Source organism: Ylistrum balloti, unplaced genomic scaffold (genome assembly GCF_031769215.1).
Source record: "Ylistrum balloti isolate Yb309-2 unplaced genomic scaffold, AGI_CSIRO_Ybal_v1 Utg370700, whole genome shotgun sequence".
NCBI lineage: Eukaryota > Metazoa > Mollusca > Bivalvia > Pectinida > Pectinidae > Ylistrum > Ylistrum balloti.
This window is the reverse complement of record NW_026782420.1, coordinates 1,404,173-1,422,392: the sequence shown is the minus strand read 5'-3', so window position 1 is coordinate 1,422,392 and position 18,220 is coordinate 1,404,173. Positions and strand designations below refer to the sequence as shown.

Below are 18,220 nucleotides of genomic sequence, written 5' to 3'. Positions count from 1 at the left end.
TTACAGTATAAAAATGGTATTTTATTGTCTTGTCATTTCACTACCAATTAATATATCTGGACTGTGATTATACATGCACTAAATCATCAATAATCAAGGGTGTATGAGAAAAAATAATTATTACTTGAACAATCTATCCAGGATGTTGTATAAGATATAATCTTCCTTCACAGATATGTTCAAATACTACACAATAGAAAAATACCCCATAAAACAAATATAGATTATATAATGTAATTTGGCATAACCAAATGCAAACAAAAGAAAGATATGTTTGTTAAATCAATGTTGATTGTTTATGTTTTTCAAATGGACAACCAAATATAACATAATAAAATTGCTCTAGAATGGTGTTCACTGGGTTCCTAAAGTTCTCGGTTCTTCTACATGTGTTCTGGGTGGTTCTTCAGACAATCCATAAACTTGCTCACGTCTAAGTTACCTTTACAGATATTGTGGATGGCTGTGAATAGGGGGAACCTGCAACAAATTCAAAACTGTTACACCTTCTTATTTCAAACAATACATAATTAATATGCAGTTGTCAAAAGCAAAGCCCAAAATACATTAACAAGATGCCCACTGGGTTGAAGTAGGCTCAAGATAAAGATAATGGTCATGTTTCTCTCTCTATCATTTCTTTTTAGAAAACTCCATTTAGAAATGACATAAATTAATTAAAATATTTGATATATTTATCAATTTCACATCATATATTTCCTATAAATATTAGACATGAAGAGTAGGACAGACTTTTAAAAAGACACTAATTTTACCTATTTGGCCCCTCCTCTCAAGCCCTTTGGGGCACAGCCCCATAAATTTCATATATTCAAGACTCCCTTGTCAATTCTTACATCATCATAGTGTTAATATGTTGATGCCTAGCAATGATACATATGGTAAAGGGGCATTTTGAAGATATGACCCAGAATCTAAATCCATAGGGGTCGGGCAAGATTTCAGAGCCAATTCTTACATCCTGATTATGTTTATCTTTTGTTGCCAAGCAATGCCTTAAATGGTTATGGAGTGGGGATCACAATTATCTCTAAGATATAACCCAGAGACTAAGTCCCTTAGGTTGGGGCCAGAACCCAGGTGTGCCATGATCACCTACATTTGTTCCATGTCTTTTGCCTTGAGCATGTAATTGACTTCAAATGCTGTTGGAGGGCCTTGTAGCTTCTGGCCATTCAACATTTCCTGCTCCAATTCTTCTATGCTCTGAAATAGACAAGTCATCAACAGAAGCATCAATGAAACTGATGAATGCTCCCCACAAACAACTTTATAGCACAAAAATTTAACAAAGGGCAGTAATTCTGTAATAAAGAGGTTAGAGACCTGAATTTGGTACACTACAATCCTCTTAGAATGACCTATATGTGCACCAAATTTCATTATCATACTCTTAATGAAAGCAAGTATGACCTGGACATAAGATTTCAAGAAAGGGTAATAAATCATCAAAACTGTCATCCTATGCTTATATAATTCTTACAAAGTTATTTTGATTCTACCATATCTGGGTGTTGAGAAGAAGATTTTTGAAATTCCAGTCAATTTGACCCCACCCTTCAGGCCCCTGTGGGGTGGGGACTGTATACTGCTAATTCACAATTTTAGTTCATCTTTTTGAAAAGATGTTTAAAATGTTAAATTGTTTACGAACACACAACATATGACTCCAGATGAAGTGACTGCATTAGGTCACCATGAGACTTATTTGAACTAAAAATGTAAATGAGTAGTACTTAATAAGATTATAGTGAAAGTAGAGACTGATAAAGTTTTTGAAATGGCAATGTATGTATGTTGATAGAGTTTTGAATGCAGAACTATAATTCGACGTGTACTACAGTAAACTGTAAAATGAAGTTTTACAATCAAATGGTTCAATGCAGGTAATATTTTTTATTTGTTCAACTAGGTGAAACCTACTTTTCCAGTTTTAGCAAAAGCTTCAGCAACTCTTCGGTTCCTGCCACCGTAGCATGTAGTGACAAGGTCAGCCACTCCACAGCTTTCGAGAAATGTTGCTTGTTTGGAGTCTGAAATGAATGTTAAAATGCAGTAATGTATCTGTATGAAGCATTTTGGAGTTTGAAAGCTTATCAACAGCAGGTATAAACAGAAGTAGTAGTATTATATATGCATGGTACTTCAATAACATATATGAACATATCAGTGACTGACATCTTTAATCCCACTACCATGGGATTTATTCAGTCTCAATTCACTCTCTGCACTCTGTTTTAATTTCTATCAATAGAAAACATGTAGATTTCCCTTGGTTGATGTACAGACACATGTGGACTTTTCTGTTAGGTCATGATGATTTTGCTTACTAAGAAACCATTTTAATTTTTCAGTGAGAACCCATTACAATTTTTCTTTTTATTTCTTTTTACATTTTCCTTATTGAGATCTTTATCTTGGTACCTGGATAAAAGATTTCACAGAATTTGACCATCTCCATCAATCCAAGTCTGATGACAGCTGCCTTTGTATTGTCTCCATATCCAAGACCATCAGCAAAACCAGCACCCACTGCAACAATGTTCTACAACACACAAGAACTTAACAATTTTAAGATAAATAGTCCAAGTTCATTATTAGCTACGAAATACAAGTAATGGTATTACCTTCAATATCAGTATATTTTGTTGATGTATTGATGTTGCACAATTTACAGAAGTGGATGTATCACCTTGTGCTACAGGGAATTAAAGAGATACAAATTGTCATATCAGAAATATTCACTTGAAGCTATACTGATTTTCAGATCCAGCTTGAAATAAGACCTCGAAAGATAATTACCTGAAAATCCTTGTAACATTTTATGAATATCACAGCATCCATTTAGGAGTCATAGAAGAGCTGTAAAACTTACAACTCACAACTGAAGTTTTAAGACAATTCATCTTTCGGGAGAAAATGGAAAAAATGTTGGGTGCATGCTAAAACATAGGTTGAATCCGAAAGGTAAAAAGCGCTTACTTTTAAGGCACCACATACTTCTACAGTTGTCTCATCATCGCAGACCACGATTCTGAAGTAGTCTGTCTGGAACATGTCCTTAAGGATGACACCATACTCTTGATGATTGCAACCTTGACCAAAAAAATATTAGACAACTATTTTAGCCCTTAAACAATGTTTTTACAATAATCATGACCTTCTGTATTTAAGAATCAATAGTATTTATACAATAATTATGACCTTCTGTGCTTAAAAAATACCATTTAACAAGAGGCCCATATGGTCTGTATCATTCACTTGGCTTTGTTTGGCTGAAATTGCCTCATCCAAACTAAAGGAAAAGGAATTCAAAATATCCAAGCACATAACACACACTATATCTATTTCCCCATTGGGCCCCCATGCATTTATCCCTCGGGGATCTGCAATCCCTCTCTACTTCAGACCAAATTGGGATAGAATCCTGTCATTCCAAGATGGATTTCAAAGAATTTGCTCTACTTCCTATATAATGGGTTCTGCCCCTCTAATCCCAAGTGGACAAGACTTGTTGTGTATACAAAATTGGTTTCCTTTCACCCCAAGGATGCTTTGCACCAAATTTGGCAATATCCATTCATTCCTACATGAGGAGTAGGATTTCAAAACATTTTCTCTATTTGTTATCATTTTGTTATTGTTATCCTACAATATACTGTAATGTAGAGGGACAGAGAGAAGGATTTGTTATCCTACAATATACTGTACAGTAGAGGGATGGAGAGAAGGATTTGTTATCCTACAATATACTGTACAGTAGAAGGACAGAGAGAAGGATTTGTTATCCTACAATATACTGTACAGTAGAGGGACAGAGAGGATTTGTTATCCTACAATATACTGTACTGTAGAGGGACAGAGAGGATTTGTTATCCTACAATATACTGTACAGTAGAGGGACAGAGAGGATTTGTTATCCTACAATATACTGTACTGTAGAGGGACAGAGAGGATTTGTTATCCTACAATATACTGTACTGTAGAGGGACAGAGAGAAGGATTTGTTATCCTACAATATACTGTACAGTAGAGGGACAGAGAGGATTTGTTATCCTACAATATACTGTACAGTAGAGGAACAGAGAGAAGGATTTGTTATCCTACAATATACTGTACAGTAGATGGACAGAGAGGATTTGTTATCCTACAATATACTGTACTGTAGATACGGAGAGGATTTGTTATCATACAAAATACTGAACTGTAGATGGACAGAGAGGATTTGTTATCAGAGAGAGGGACAGAGAGGATTTGTTATCCTACAATATACTGTACAGTAGAGAGACAGAGAGGATTTGTTATCCTACAATATACTGACAGTAGAGGGACAGAGAGGATTTGTTATCCTACAATATACTGTTCAGAGGGACAGAGAGGATTTGTTATCCTACAATATACTGTACAGTAGAGGGACAGAGAGAAGGATTTGTTATCCTACAATATACTGTACAGTAGATGGACAGAGAGGATTTGTTATCCTACAATATACTGTACAGTAGATGGACAGAGAGGATTTGTTATCCTACAATATACTGTACAGTAGAGGGACAGAGAGAAGGATTTGTTATCCTACAATATACTGTACAGTAGAGGGGCAGAGAGGATTTGTTATCCTACAATATACTGTACAGTAGATGGACAGAGAGGATTTGTTATCCTACAATATACTGTACAGTAGATGGACAGAGAGAAGGATTTGTTATCCTACAATATACTGTACAGTAGATGGACAGAGAGGATTAGATATCAGAGAGAAGGATTTGTTACCCTACAATATACTGTACAGTAGAGGGACAGAGAGGATTTGTTATCCTACAATATACTGCAGAGAGAAGGATTTGTTATCCTACAATATACTGTACAGTAGAGGGACGGAGAGGATTTGTTATCCTACAATATACTGTACTGTAGAGGGACAGAGAGAAGGATTTGTTATCCTACAATATACTGTACAGTAGATGGACAGAGAGGATTTGTTATCCTACAATATACTGTACAGTAGAGGGACAGAGAGAAGGATTTGTTATCCTACAATATACTGTACAGTAGAGGGACAGAGAGAGGATTTGTTATCCTACAATATACTGTACAGTAGAGGGACAGAGAGGATTTGTTATCCTACAATATACTGTACAGTAGAGGGGCAGAGAGAAGGATTTGTTATCCTACAATATACTGTACAGTAGAGAGACAGAGAGGATTTGTTATCCTACAATATACTGTACAGTAGAGGGACAGAGAGGATTTGTTATCCTACAATATACTGTACAGTAGAGGGACAGAGAGAAGGATTTGTTATCCTACAATATACTGTACAGTAGAGGGACAGAGAGGATTTGTTATCCTACAATATACTGTACAGTAGAGGGACAGAGAGAAGGATTTGTTATCCTACAATATACTGTACAGTAGAGGGACAGAGAGGATTTGTTATCCTACAATATACTGTACTGTAGAGGGACAGAGAGGATTTGTTATCCTACAATATACTGTACTGTTTGTTAGTAGGAGGGACAGAGAGAAGGATTTGTTATCCTACAATATACTGTACAGTAGAGGGACAGAGAGGATTTGTTATCCTACAATATACTGTACAGTAGAGGGATGGAGAGAAGGATTTGTTATCCTACAATATACTGTACAGAGGAGGGTCGGAGAGAAGGATTTGTTATCCTACAATATACTGTACAGTAGAGGGACAGAGAGAAGGATTTGTTATCCTACAATATACTGTACAGTAGAGGGACAGAGAGGATTTGTTATCCTACAATATACTGTACAGTAGAGGGACAGAGAGAAGGATTTGTTATCCTACAATATACTGTACAGTAGAGGGACAGAGAGAAGGATTTGTTATCCTACAATATACTGTACAGTAGAGGGACAGAGAGAAGGATTTGTTATCCTACAATATACTGTACAGTAGAGGGACAGAGAGGATTTGTTATCCTACAATATACTGTACAGTAGAGGGACAGAGAGAAGGATTTGTTATCCTACAATATACTGTACAGTAGAGGGAGAGAAGGATTTGTTATCCTAGAGAGACTGTTATCCTACAATATACTGTACAGTAGAGGGACAGAGAGGATTTGTTATCCTACAATATACTGTACAGTAGAGGGACAGAGAGGATTTGTTATCCTACAATATACTGTACAGTAGAGAGGACAGAGAGAAGAGAGATTTGTTATCCTACAATATACTGTACAGTAGAGGGACAGAGAGAAGGATTTGTTATCCTACAATATACTGTACAGTAGATGGACAGAGAGGATTTGTTATCCTACAATATACTGTACTGTACAGTAGAGGGACAGAGAGAAGGATTTGTTATCCTACAATATACTGTACAGTAGAGGGACAGAGAGAAGGATTTGTTATCCTACAATATACTGTACAGTAGAGGGGCAGAGAGGATTTGTTATCCTACAATATACTGTACAGTAGATGGACAGAGAGGATTTGTTATCCTACAATATACTGTACAGTAGATGGACAGAGAGGATTTGTTATCCTACAATATACTGTACAGTAGAGGGACAGAGAGGATTTGTTATCCTACAATATACTGTACAGTAGAGGGACAGAGAGGATTTGTTATCCTACAATATACTGTACTGTACAGTAGAGGGACAGAGAGAAGGATTTGTTATCCTACAATATACTGTACAGTAGAGGGACAGAGAGGATTTGTTATCCTACAATATACTGTACAGTAGAGGGACAGAGAGGATTTGTTATCCTACAATATACTGTACAGTAGATGGACAGAGAGGATTTGTTATCCTACAATATACTGTACTGTAGAGGGACAGAGAGGATTTGTTATCCTACAATATACTGTACAGTAGATGGACAGAGAGAAGGATTTGTTATCCTACAATATACTGTACAGTAGATGGACAGAGAGGATTTGTTATCCTACAATATACTGTACAGTAGATGGACAGAGAGGATTTGTTATCCTACAATATACTGTACAGTAGAGGGACAGAGAGAAGGATTTGTTATCCTACAATATACTGTACAGTAGAGGGACAGAGAGGATTTGTTATCCTACAATATACTGTACAGTAGAGGGACAGAGAGAAGGATTTGTTATCCTACAATATACTGTACAGTAGAGAGACAGAGAGAAGGATTTGTTATCCTACAATATACTGTACAGTAGAGGGACAGAGAGAAGGATTTGTTATCCTACAATATACTGTACAGTAGAGGAACAGAGAGAAGGATTTGTTATGTATTTGATGGGATATATTTAATTTGTCATGTCAATGAATTACAATTTCATGTTCCCTTAGACCTTAAACTCAATTCCATTTTCCTCATAGGCTAACATTGTAAAAAGTACCAACCAAATCCATCAATCCTCTCTTTTAAGTTATCATCTGGAAACACAAATTTGACAAAAAAGATCTCTTTTTAGCAACAGTGACCTTTGTAGTTGACCTTTCGACCCCAAACTTAACCCCACCTCATAACAGGCATAAATGCTATTACAGTCCCCTCCGGTTTCACCGACAGGGGACTAGTAAAGAATAGTCATTTGCTGTTTAATATCCATCATACCTATTGTGGCTTCACAGTAGTTTTCCTTAGCAACTTCATTTGCAATATTAGCACCCATCAAAGCAGCACAAGGGATATTCAGCAGTTCCCTAATGACAGAGGAAATCAAAAGGATTCCACCTCCATCCTTCACATCAAAACCCTGCAAAATATACAGACAGTAAGTAGACTCATACATACCATCTGTGTTCATAGTATACATTGTTTTACTCTTTTAGATAGTATAAGGACAAGTCTGACAACCTAGGCTGGACAAAACCATATTTTCTTTAAGAATCCAATACATGTACATTTATCATCATTCCAGTACAATGTAAAAATAAGTATACAAGGCCTATAGAAATGAAAGTTTCTATCAAAGTGAAGTTTATATCAATAAAAACAACTGTCAAGGTAGAAAATTACCAGGCCCAATCAGTACAACACTCAAAACCAAATCAAGTCAAATTTTATAACTGGTGATACCTCCGAGCATGAGAGGCTGGCCTATAGGCCCAGGCAAGATAATAACCTTGATAAGCGAGACTGCAATGGCATCCTTTTTGACATTTCCTTTCAATTTGTCACACACACCCCTCACAAACTGATGTGGCAGGACAAAAATGAAGATATCAGCTCCATCTCCAGATTCTTTGACATCTGGTACAGCAACCTGGAGGTGAAATTTAAGATTGTTGCAAAATGTATGAAAAGAGTCAGACTGTATATTGTTGCATTCATACCATCAGGATGCAACCATATAAACATATATATACAGTCAAACCTCGTTAAAAATTTGAGATCACTGAATATTTAATTCAAGTGAGTTCAAATGTTTTGTGTAAAGTTAGGCTGGCACCACCATAACGCTTTGAACTAAACAGGGTCTTCAAGTTATACGAGATTGAGATAACAAGGTTCGATTGTCTATATATTACAGACAGTGTTCTTCACCAGATTGTTGGTTGACTTAGGATAGTCACATAAAACCAGCTAGGGTCTAAAATTCCTACTGCAAACCAACTTTCTTTGGTGTGCAATTTACTTTCAAGAATTTCACGAGAGGCAAAATTGTGAAAATGAATCACGGCAAATTATAACATTGATAATAAACATAAATCTTTATTTTTCATATTTTTTGTTCATTCAAACTTCATAAATCTTTACCTTACGAACTGTACTTTATCCTAAATCTACATTACATACAGCTAAAGCTTGTTTCATACATCAGTGTTGTGGACAAATTATTCTCTTCAATGTTTAGCTCTGAGAAATCCATGTTTGGTAACTCTCGAATAAATATCACTAATAATTTTTGATTAAATGACTGATTAACCTGTAAACGAAGTCCTATAGGCTTCCTTCACACTCCTTTCTTAATATAAGCATGAGATACTCAATTGATTTGGAAGTTAATCACATAGGTTTGTTCATGTTCATGCGCTAGTAAATTTTTTAGTAATTACAATGAAAATTTGTTCAAAATTGTTTCATAAGATGCTTGTAGACTAGCACCAGAAAATTTAATATGACTTTGTCTAACCCTAAGAAAGACTGCAAGAAAATTTGACAGCATTTTTAATTTTTCAAATGAGACATTTTAAAACAATGGAAACAACACTTTCATCACATTTCTAACTGTCAAATCTTCTTAATTGATCTGAATTTCAAACATAAATCTGTCAACTCACCACATTGGTGGGTAGCGGATGTCCAGGAAGATACTTGACATTTTCATGGTCCTGGTTGATGATTTCAGTGAGTTTCCTACCCTGAACCATCTCCTCAAATACCCACATACGAACTTCAGAGTCAAATTTGTCTGGCATTGCTAACACATTGTTACCAACTATCTTGGCTATGGCTGAACCCCTAGAAATATATATATACATTGACACATAAACAAAAAAAGGTACTAGCTATTCAACTTAAGAATAAGACAATAACACATGTAGATGCTCATCAAAGGTGATTTTATTTTCCAAGCATCTGAAAGGCTTTCCTATCATTTCACAACCATTCTTTTCACAGTAGATCTGGTAAAATGTTACTACTGAAAGATAGACGACTATTTATAGATAGCTAATGACCGACGGACGGACAACCTGATTCCAGTATACCACAATTTCCTTGTCAATGATTCAAGGGTTAATATAACATCCTGAAAATGAAGTGAAATGCATTTGAGTTGATTATTACTCTGGGCTTCAGAATCCTTGAGGTTTCAATCCTTACAAAAATAAATTAAAACTTAAACAAGATAATGCAAAGCCTGACATTATCCCCTGTGCCACGATATCTAATAGAAAGACACACAATCGTATATATATGTAAATATTATAATAACAAGTATCACCTCCATTCTACTGGTTTTACTCATATTTTCATGAAGATCATCTTTTACTGTGGATGTTTTTAGTATGGTTTGGCATCATTTACAAATACAATGGTTACATAATCAACACGTTCAATTTCTATTGATTATTTTTAACATTTCTTAAAGGCTGTGCAAAATTTCAAGAAATCATCTTGAACAGTTTCAGAGCACTGGTTGGGAAAAACTGAAATTTGTGATTTACCCTATCTGTTTCCATGTTAACAGAAAATAGTATTAACACGGAGAACTAAATCCCCCCACAGTTTAAACTTGAGTCATGCACATTAAATTAGATGGAAATGTTTTATCAAAATCCCTGAAATGAATAAAGCAACTAGACTGCTGACAAGGATTTTCTTAAGATAGTCATAGTGACCTTGATCCTACAAACATGTAATTGAAACTCATATAATATTATGACCCTTTTATTTGGATGTAAAGTTTGATAAGAATACATCCAGGAATAAAGTCACGAGTGCTGACAAAGACATTCAAAAAAGAATACTTTGGGGTGGAATAACATACACCCATCTCATGCCGAAGAAATATTCAGGATTTACTGTATTGAAAACAATACAAGACTGGAAACAGAAATGGTAATAATGAGTCCTATATGTTTCAATGGAAAATGAAGCATACTAATTCTTAGAGAAATAGGTGGAAATCTCAAAGTAATCTCTTCACAAGATAAAAAATGTTTTAAAAAAAGGGACAGCAATAACTCTTCCCAAAATAGTAAAATGACAATGCCATAAAGGTGGACACAATTTTATGTAATGGTTATAAAGCATACCAATTAAATTTCAGAGAAATTGGTTAAAAGCTGAGGAAGAGGTAGATCTCTTTATAAAATTATAAAAAATAAAAGCTTTTAGGCAACAAATCCTTCAACAATTGTTGAAACAAACTGATGTGAATGAAAACACAATAAATTGGTTGAAAAAGGAGAGAGATGATCTTCTAACAAGATTAATAATGTGAAAACAGCAAGATGCACTAACTCTTCCAAATGCAGTTGAATCAAATTGCCGTTTGAAAAACATTGGTTGAAAACTGTTGGAGAAGGGCACATAAAAAAAAAATACATACATAACATAAAACCAGAAACAAGAATCCACCACTATTTATTTATGTTTCTTCACAATTCCACAAAATTTCAGTTAAATGGCACCAAAGGCAATGGAGAAGAAGTTTAAAATGTGGTTGCCATGGCTGACATATTGGATTTCAGACCAACCCAAATAATAATTTACATAGTCAGGATCATTTCAAGCTAGTTTTGAATGAAAGCTAAAGAAATAAATAAAGAAAGAAATAATGAATGAATTTTTCTTGAACCGGTTTAGTATTAAATTTCCTTGGGAAAAATTTTTTTATATATTTTTTTACAGATAGTATAGAAATGAAATATGTTAATTTTGGTTAAAGAAGTGATTAACATATTTGAATTCTCCCAATCACAGTAAATTTCTTTTTTTCCCCCTTCTTTTACAACATTCTGCATTTTTCCTAACTTATTTTCCCAGTTTAATTGTTCTTCTTTCTTACAGTCTAAACCAAAATGGATTCCTAATGCTTTAATACTTTCATTTGCCCTGTCTATGCTTTCATGATTATCATCTATCAACATTTTATCATTTCCTAATTCTATTCCTAGTGACTTGGTTCTATTTAAAATTAAACATGATAAACTACCAAAAATTTCAATCATGTTAAGAGCTTTGGTTACATCTGATTTAGTTTTCAAAAGTCATGTGGTATCCCTTGGTATGCCTTGTATATTTTCATCTTGCCTAATTTTGGTGGCCATTATTTCTACCGTTATAACAAAGAGAACTGCTGATATCAGACATCCCTGCCTAATTCCACGTGTGATGTTAACATGTTCAGATAACCATCCATTATTTGAGACTAAGCAGTTTGAGTGTATAAAGTTAACATCCAGTTCATAAAATTTTCTTTAAAGCCAAAGTGTTTTAGTGTAGATAATGTAAAAGCCCATTCTATGGAATCAAATGCTTTGGCAAAGTCAAGAAATAATATGCTTCCACCAAGTTTATTTTTTTCCGAATATCCAATAATGTCATCAATCAGGCGAATGTTATATCTGATATTTCTACCCATCACAAAGTCATTTTGATCTGTATTAATAATTTTTGGTAAAATCGGCTGAATTCTTTCAGCCAGATAATGAGCTAATATCTTGCATTCCACATTTAAATAATAATATAATATAAACTTTATTCATTTTACAACAATTGCGAAACAAGTTATGTCAACTTATACTAGTCACTCTTGTTGGCCTGGATGTAAGCACACGAGGGGTCTTATTGTGGGAGGAAACCGGAGTACTCGGGAAAACCCATGTGGTCGGGCAGGTGACCCCATACCTTTTCACGTCCGTTCCGGGAATCAATAATTTTTTGTACGAGTGAAAGAATTCCAGTTCTTTGTGATTCTGATAGTTTTCTATTTTCATAAACATTATTTAGACAGTTTACTAATAATTCTTTAAGATGTGGCCAGAATTTTCTATAAAATTCAACAGTCAACCGGTCAGATCCTGGAGATTTATTTAATTTTTGTCTACTGATTTTTTCATTTGTCTGCTTTTTCTAAACCCAAGAAATATTTCTTGTTTCACCTTTCTCAACCCATTCTGATCTAGATCTTATTTGATTTCCTGTTGCTTGATATGTATACATTGCTTCTATCTCTTCTTCAATTAGATTTATTTCCTCTGTGTTTGCATTTTCATTTTGTTTTTCTTTCAATTTTTCTTCACGAACTTTTAACTGATTTTCTCTCACTTTTTCTTTTTTTTTTGCTTCTCAAAGTATATTGATTTCTCCCTAATTTTTATTTTGCATAAATCCCATATAATTTGAGCTGCTATTTGATCATTACTTTTCATTTGTTTATATTTATTTAGAGTTTCAATTATTACTTTCTGATATTCTAGATCATTCAGTAAACACTTATTTATTTTCCAGTATCCAGGGCCTCTTGTTACAAGTTTTATGTCAAGTATAAGAGAAACATCTTGGTGGTCTGTGTATTTTATAAGAACTGGTCAAATATCAGATTTAATGACTTTATGCATAATTTCTTCTTGTATCAAAAAGTAATCTATACTACTTGCTTCTGTGTTAGAATTTATTCCTTTTCCAGGTAAATTGTTTTTTATGGAGATTTCTAAGTTTCCATGGATCTGTTTATTTGAACTCTTTTATTAATGTGTTTTGGCTATTCACTGGTTTCCTTGGTACTATTTTAGATAATCTATCATCTACTTGCTGAATTTCATTCCCATCACCTCCTGTAAAAATGAATCCTAAGCTATGGTTTGAAATATATGTTTTCACTTGTTTATAAAATGTGTTTCTACATTTCTTGTCATTAGGTGCATATATATTTACAATAGTATATATCGTAAAAGCTGTTGATTATTTTAAAGACATTAATCATGTCTCCTCTTAACCTACATTTCCTGTCATTAGGTGCATATATATTTACAATAGTACATATGTTGTCATTTATTTTAGTATTAACAAGTAAGTCCTCCCACTCCATCCATGTGTATATCTATTATTTCTGGATTTATCTTTTTACTTATAAATATATTTACTCTTCTACTCTGTGTTGTGCCAAAACCATTCATTACCACCCTTTGCCACTCTGATTTTATGTAAGGTACCATTGTTTCTTTAAAATGTGTTTCCTGTGCTAGGATAATATTGCCTTTTTGTTGCTTAATCCAAGCATAAAATCTATCTCTCTTTTGTTTTTCCTCCTAAACCTTGGGTGTTTATTGTAAGAATATGTAATTTACAGGTCATAACTATATTAGTTATATTAGTTATAATTTACTTAATATAAGTAAATTATAAGCAGTATCATATTGGATTTAAAAACAAAATTTACAATAGGATATTTTATGGACATAGGCATTAAATTGCCTCTATATCCATATCATTACTGGTTTACAGTATAAAATACATAGTATATTAGGTTATACCTCGGGTGACTGATTTATAACTGGCGAAGTAATTAAATTTTATCTCCCGATTTTTCCAACAATTATCTAAATTAATTTCAAACTCCACTACTGTTTTGGATTTAATAACTGACTCAGGCGGGTCAATACAAATATCGACGATTCTAAATGTAAAGGAGTATTTTTGGACATCCGTCTTGCAACGTTGCCTTTTTAACTTTTTTTGAATTGCCTCTTGTTCTGGCGGAGGTATCAATTTGAAGTAATCCCTCTGTAATTTCTTCATCGTAGAAGCTGTTGATTATTTTAAAGACAGTAATCATGTTTCCTCTTAACCTTCGATAAATTAACATTGGCAGCTCTAGTTTTTTAAGTCTGACACAATGTGGTAAATCCTTTAGGCTTGGGCCCAGTTTAGTGGCTCGCCTCTGGACCCTTTCGGTTGATTTGATATCTTTCATTTTGTACGGACTCCACACACTTGAAGCATATTCTAAATGTGGGCGGACTAATGCTTTGAATAGTTGTTTGAAAGTAATTTCATCGATGTAGAATAAAAGATCTTCTTATAAGACCCATTATGCTATTTGCCTTATTAACAATTTGCTGGACATGGAATGAAAATATTAGGTTCTTGTCAATATTAATGCCAATATCTTTTTCTGTTGTTTTTTTCAGTAGAATTGGATTGCTTTCTCCTGACATATAGTAATGTCTGGTTTGTTTGGCTTTGATGGGTAAAACCTTACATTTATAGGGGTGGAATTTTTAAGAGCAAAGTAGTGGACCATATTTCAAGTTTATTGAGATCATTTTGAACTACTTCTCTATCATCATCATTTTAAATCTGTCTGGAAATTTTCGTATCGTCTGCAAAAAGCAGTGCTTTAGAAATAGTTTGTTCCGGAAGGACATTTATGTATATTACAAATGATACTGGCCCAAGGACACTTGTTACAATATGATTCACTTATTCTATAGTTATGTAGTATTAATACACAGTATACATTTTTATTGTATTTGTGCCTATTGGTGCATTTTAACCTATGATGCATGCCAATGATATTGCTATATGTATTCAAATGGTCATTGTAATAAATAATATTACTACTAAATACATACAAATATACATAGTAGACAATATTTCTACTACTTAAATAGATTATACTATATACATGTAAATAGACTTTATATATATATCACATATACACTTTCATTGTATTATATTGTTTATGTCAAAGTACTGAAAGTACCCTTGTTAATTGATAAATTTATGATATAACAAGTGTAAATACCTACTACCCTTTAGTATAGATAATCTTTATAGAACATATATATTTTTATAAGATTGTATGTCATTTTATGTATGTTTACACATGTACTGTGTACATGTATATTTTTATTTACACAATGATTATACACACCACATTGTAACAATGATATATATTGCACATCTCAATACATATTTTTTGGTACCTTATTCACATACATGTATATTTTCCAGACTCATACTGTATTGTTTAGTATACATATATTTTTCATCCAAATTATGTAGATTGTATACTACATTGTTTATATTTTTAATTACATATTGTATATCGGAAAACATAAATTGTACATACATAAGTGGTTAACAATGTTTATACAAAAAACATTTCTGCTTTTACAGTGTACATGCATTTATGTTGAATAAAATTGAGTGAATATGAAAAGAAAACCTAGGTTTTTTTTTTCAAAGTTAGCATGATAGTTTTGATAATGAGGCAGTTCATTTTATAAAAGAAACTATATAATGGTGAGCAAAAATTACAGCAACAGTAGTGACAGTCAGTAAAATCACATTTTTCTGCACTGTATTTTGTTATGGGTGTGGCAAATGTCATTTGATTTGATTCAGAACTACAAAATAAGTGACATAAATCACCAACCAATTCAGCGGGAAGCAATTTTTGTTTACTGGCAATGGTATTGTGTGTGCATGCATTATCATATATGATGCAAATATTTACATATCCAGACTGTTATCAACAGATTAGGATTTCCTTTTTATAATCATAAATCAACCTCTTAATGTGCATTTTTCTGCTAAAATAAACTTTCATTGTTCATGAGGTGATACCCTTGATATACATGTATATATGCAGTAATAAGAAAATCAGTAACAAAAAATTGTTTAACCAACTGCTCCATCATATTCTTTCAGACATGATATAAGGAAGTGTATATCTGTAGGAGAGGGCTAAATTCTAACCCCTTCCCCAATCCATAGGACCAAATAGATCAAAATTTAAAATCAACTTCTGAAAAGGGCCAAAGGTCATCTTGTGTCATCAGTATTCAGGGATGTGGGACTAATGAATGACCCTGATACATTTTCAAGACAAAAGGGTCAAGTATATTACAATCTTCAAACAAATTCCTCTCAATAACCAATAGAACGAGGGCCCAGATATGAGGCTAATGTGATGCTGGAATGAAGGTCCAACAAGCTTTTTTTAAATGCATTACCTTTAAAAATAACCTATGCAACTAAGTATTTAAGCTGCAGGAATGGATAAAAATCTAGGCTCATTGGATCTCATGTTTGTGCTGTACTCAATGCCTGAGTTGAAATGTCATGTGAATGATGTGGAAAAAAAATTTCACACACATGACCTTGATATGCTACCTTCACCCTTGTTTTAACAGGTCACATCTCACAGCCAGATTTTTCCACTATGAGAGTTTGGTAAAAAGACTGTGAAGTCATTTGTCTTGTTGTATGTGTGAATTGGGTATGTTTTAATATTTTTCTTTCTTTTGGTGAAGAAATTTTGGCCCTCCAATTCTAGTATGGACTGATGAATAAAACTTTTGAATAATAGCTGCCTATCTCAGACACTGGACTCTTTTTTGCAATATATGATCCAGTAATTTGTGTGTTTCTACTGTCTACTGTCGGAGCAAAAATTGGCATAGTCTAACTAGGCCTCGAACCTTGGACACTTCAAACTCTTTAAGAACATTTCATCATTCGCGCTACCGAGTCACCAACATTCGACCCAGTCCAGCTCCCCTTTATTCCTATTTCCTTAGCCTTCACTCCCAAAGACACAAATATTTACAACAAAGGATTGAACATCATCTTGTCAAGCATTTATCTACTTGAAGCATGGGTTGTTTACAAGCAGCAAATGTAAAAGGTGCTAAAAAATGTGCAGTCAGACCAGGGTTTGAACTTGGGATCCTTTGAACTCTAGTCAGATACTCCACTAAATGAGCTACCTGCAGGTCACCAATAATAGATCTGGTCCAGTTCTGCTACACTACAAAAGGGTTACCAAAGCCAAACCTGATGACCCCTATAATAGGTTAGTGATATTCCTGATGACAGAATATTCATATGTATTCTTTAATGTTTGACAGCACAAATGACCGTGGCTATTGTATTGACAGTTGATATAAAGTAGATGCTTTAATTTCATATTTGAACTTGGAAATCCACTTAAGTAATGATCCTTCATATTATAACAGAGACAATGTGTAGATAACAGTAGATAGAATACGAAATGACAAGTTAAGGCTCATTAAACTTTGTGTAGCCCGAAGCTATGCCGTTGTGTCCTAGTTGCTACATATCCCGTACATTAGTGCTATACAGTGTACTATGTTGCAATATGTAACGTTTACTCAGACAATTTGACAGGCCCCGTACGTGTCGCAGACAACACATATAATATCTGATAAAAAAAACGGCCGACCAGTGGCCTTTCACGTTATTCTGTAGATATAGGCCGGTATATACACGTTACAGTAAGATACACCTTAACCGAAGTTAACTATTGTAAAGACTAAAGAACTACAGTCGAAACATAACGACGAAGTCACACCACTCATTTACTGTTACATCATATTGTATGCAATAAAGTATACTATACCAATTTCCCGATCCAATAATACATATCTTCTTTTTAGTTGATGTCATCGTTCCTTTACTGCAGACTTTGCGTTTCAATTAGTTTCGTCTGCCTCAAGTTTCACCGGTTACAAGCAATCGATGTAAGCGACAATTTGATTGGCTGTTTGAAAAAAAACTATAAAAATAAGCAGAGTTGGTAAAAATATCCGGATAATTATTTGTTAAGCAAAATATTTTATTGTCAATTCTAAATGAATGGCATTAATTGATTGATTTCTCACTTTTTTCTATCATTTCACTTCTCAATCTCCAAATTTCTATCATATGAAGATACAGATAAATATATATTAACCCAAAATGGAATCGGCAA

General features: G+C 33.8%; 1 protein-coding gene across 1 annotated transcript; it reads right to left on the bottom strand.

Annotated features, from left to right (window-relative positions):
• LOC132557580 (glycerol-3-phosphate dehydrogenase [NAD(+)], cytoplasmic-like) lies at positions 1 to 17,966 on the bottom strand. Its single transcript, XM_060222085.1, has 9 exons — positions 17,870 to 17,966; positions 9,270 to 9,450; positions 8,111 to 8,251; positions 7,600 to 7,741; positions 3,004 to 3,116; positions 2,446 to 2,566; positions 1,945 to 2,054; positions 1,121 to 1,227; positions 1 to 480 (listed from the first exon to the last, which is right to left on the bottom strand). The coding sequence occupies exons 1-9, from the start codon at positions 17,914 to 17,916 to the stop codon at positions 384 to 386; spliced, it is 1,059 nt and encodes a 352-aa protein (XP_060078068.1). The 5' UTR covers positions 17,917 to 17,966; the 3' UTR covers positions 1 to 383.
• Positions 17,967 to 18,220: the final 254 nt, after the last annotated feature.

Bases quoted from the DNA above. Each gene is read 5' to 3' on its own strand.
- LOC132557580 (XM_060222085.1), bottom strand. From the start codon at position 17,916: ATGACATCAACTAAAAAGAAGATATGTATTATTGGATCGGGAAATTG. The intron at 2,567-3,003 runs GTAAGCGCTTTT...TGTGTGTTGTAG, and splicing joins AAGTATGTGGTGCCTTAAAA to AACATTGTTGCAGTGGGTGC. The intron at 481-1,120 runs GTAGGTGATCAT...AATTTGTTGCAG, and splicing joins GCAAAAGACATGGAACAAAT to GTTCCCCCTATTCACAGCCA.